This window comes from Pteropus vampyrus, unplaced genomic scaffold, assembly GCF_000151845.1.
Source record: "Pteropus vampyrus isolate Shadow unplaced genomic scaffold, Pvam_2.0 Scaffold65, whole genome shotgun sequence".
Taxonomy (NCBI): Eukaryota; Metazoa; Chordata; class Mammalia; order Chiroptera; family Pteropodidae; genus Pteropus; species Pteropus vampyrus.
Genome location: NW_011888846.1, coordinates 5703589 through 5706521, shown reverse-complemented (window position 1 = coordinate 5706521; position 2933 = coordinate 5703589). Strand labels below are relative to the sequence as shown.

General features: G+C 55.5%; 1 protein-coding gene across 1 annotated transcript in view; it reads left to right on the top strand.

Annotated features, from left to right (window-relative positions):
- TNN (tenascin N) overlaps nucleotides 1–2933 on the top strand; it is a 58232-nt gene that overhangs the window by 34251 nt on the left and 21048 nt on the right. Inside the window, exon 9 of the mRNA XM_023531230.1 lies at nucleotides 1592–1861. Coding sequence (XP_023386998.1) covers nucleotides 1592–1861 — 270 coding nt within the window. The remainder of the gene's footprint in view (nucleotides 1–1591; nucleotides 1862–2933) is intronic.

The window sequence follows — 2933 nt, the reverse complement described above, 5'->3', positions numbered from 1 at the left end:
CGGGGGACGAAGGGGACGCGAGGTGGGCGGGGCCGGGGGGTCGGATCGCGCAGGACCACGTGGCGTCTGAAACAGGGAGAGCGTTCTCTCTATTAGCAGAGGGACGGGATGCGAACTCGTTTAGGAAGGACGATGCGGGCCGCAGTGCGGAAAACAAGCGGGCGCGATGGCGGGCAAAGCCGGGAGGCGAGCGTAGGGGCGGTGACATCACGGGCGGGGGACCGCGATGCCGTGGGCCGGCGCGACGGCGTAGGGCTGGAGCGAGGGCGGTGTCCGGCACGTGGTTCGGAGGTGTCGATGGCAGCGTCTGTTGATGGATGGCATGCGAGGCAGGAAGAAGACAAGGACTCAAGAATGACCCGTGTTTCTGATTCGAGCAAGGTTGGAGCATTTTCCGAGAGGGGAGACTGGGGACAGATAGCTTTGGGGAGAACGTAAAGATGTTTGGATAGGTAAGCTTGAGATACGTGTGAAATTCTTCGGTTCCTCGAGCGATTTCTTTATTGACTCCACACACAGTCGTGGAGCGGGTAGGACACGTCGGACACTGGTGGACATGCAGCTGTAGATATAGGTCAGGAGCTCAGAACTGATACAGACCGGGAAGCCACAAGCACTCAGTTGGTATTTAAAGCTGTGGACATGGGTGAGGGCACCTAGGGAGAAGTGTGGACAAGGAGACTGGGGTCCCCCAACACGTTCAGGGCGCTGACCCAGGAGACTGAGAGGCAGGAGTCAGGGAGCTAGAGATCCCAGGGAGCGTGTCGTCGTGGAAGCCAGTGTTTCAGGAAGGAAGCGGCGAGTCAGCTCTGCCCAGCGCTGCTCAGAAGTTGAGTCAGGTGACGATGGCGTTCACGGGTTTGGCGACACGGATGTCATTGGTGACTTAGACTAGCGGTCTGAATGGTGCGATGTAGAAAAATGCGACGCCGGTGAATCGTGGAGTGAAGTGAAGGGCTGCAGATGGTTCTCTTGAGAAGTCTGTCGGTTCACGGGGGCAAAGAGGCGGGAGCTTCTGAGCTTGTCTGTCTGCAGATGATGGCGGAGGAGGAGAGACTGACGATGCAGGGGACAGGGCAGGGCGGGTGAAAAGCAGCCAAGGCCTTGAGGAGTGCGAGGGCCCCAAACTCACAGCAAAGAGGGTCTAGTCTCGGTTATAACACAAGAAAACAGTGGGACCTTGGGCAAGTCTTTCCTCTCTGGGCCTCTGTTCTCCTCTCCTTTTATTAGACAAGAAGGTTGGAAGATTTGACTTCTCAGCTCTCAGCTTCTGTGAAACAAAATAACCGGATGCCATGGGGATAACAAAAGTGGTTGTTTCGACAGCAATTTGAGTGGCTTATCTTGTTGCTTAGGAGATTTTTGTGGGAAGGAAAAGGACAGAAAATTTCCATGTCAATAAACTTGGAGAAGTGCTAATTCCTCCCAGTTTTAATATCCAGTGGTTTGTTTCTCTGGAAAATGGAGAGTAGGGGCCCTTCGCCCCTGAAAACGGAACTACTCCGTCATTAAAGGCAACCTGAGTGGAGAGTTCCTGGTGCTGGGGTGCGGGGAGGTCCTCCTCGACTCTAAAATCCAGCCTTTTCCCTTAAAAAAGAAATCGACAGCCCCCAAAACCTGGTGACCGACCAGGTGACGGAGACCACGGCCACCGTCTCCTGGGACCCGGTGCAGGCCGCCATCGACAGGTACCTGGTGCGCTACACCTCTGCGGACGGAGACAGCCGGGAGGTCCCGGTGGGGAAGGAGCAGAGCAGCGCCGTGCTGACGGGCCTGCGGCCGGGCGTGGAGTACACGGTCCGCGTGTGGGCCGAGAAGGGCGCCCGGCAGAGCGGCAAGGCCGAGGCCAAGGCCCCAACAGGTAACAGCAGGGAGGGATAAAACAGATGAGGTCATCGCTATGGATTGATGTCTTGCTGCTGAATTCTGAGCCCACTGCTTTTAGGGTCTGCGATCTCAGGAACTGTGGGCTCTCCCAGGAGAGTTTTCTGTAAAAAATTTCATTCACCTGACATAAAAAGAAATCTCAGTAATGGTCTCCGTGCCGAGCAGTCCCACGAATGTCTTAAACTCTTTCCCAAAGCCTGTGTTTTTAACCACTGTGCCTCTCCGTTATAAAATAATTATAGGATATACAGTAAAACCAGTGTAAAATTCCTAAAAACTCTGGATTAAAGAACCGTTTTGACATGATAGAGGGTATGCAGTTTGAAAGAAACAGGCATTACCTTTGGCAGGTGGAGCTGTGTTCATGTCAACATGCTGCTAAATGTTAATGAGCGTTTCTAAGTGCCAGGAGGCACAGTGGTGAGCACAGCACATACGATCCCCACCCCCTTGACGTCCAGTGGGAAAGGCGGACCCCCAACCCGCCAGCGCGCAGCTGCGAGTCGTGATAGGTTCTGTGACGGAGATGAGCGTGGTGCGGGGTGGAGGACAGCAGGTGGAGATGTGTCTCCGATGGGATGGGGTGACCAGTTGTTAAGACACACGTTGGCAGAAACACCCCAAGAGCAGTTGCTTCCACAAGGATGAAGCTCGTCCTCTCTTGTGGATGGGCCAGGGCCGGCATGGCAGCTCCGCTGCACAGAAGACCAGGCCGCCTCTGTGCTGGCGCTCAGGGATCCCTTGGGAGTGGCCTTCGTCTGTGTGGTCATCACCCCTCCTCATCCAGTCGGTGGGACGGGGCCTGGGAGGGGGCAGGGTGTGATGGGAGCGTCGCAGGCATCGGTTCTCACATCCTGTGGGCCAGACCCAGCCGTGGGCCGGACACAGCCGTGGGCCGGACCGCATGTCAGGGGAGGCTGGGAAATGACGTCTTTGGCGGGGTGGTCGTGTGCCCAGCTTAAACTTCGTGTCCTGATCGACACCATAGCCGTGAGCTCTGTGTGGTTATATCTATTTTAATTAATGAAACCTAATTAAAATAAAAA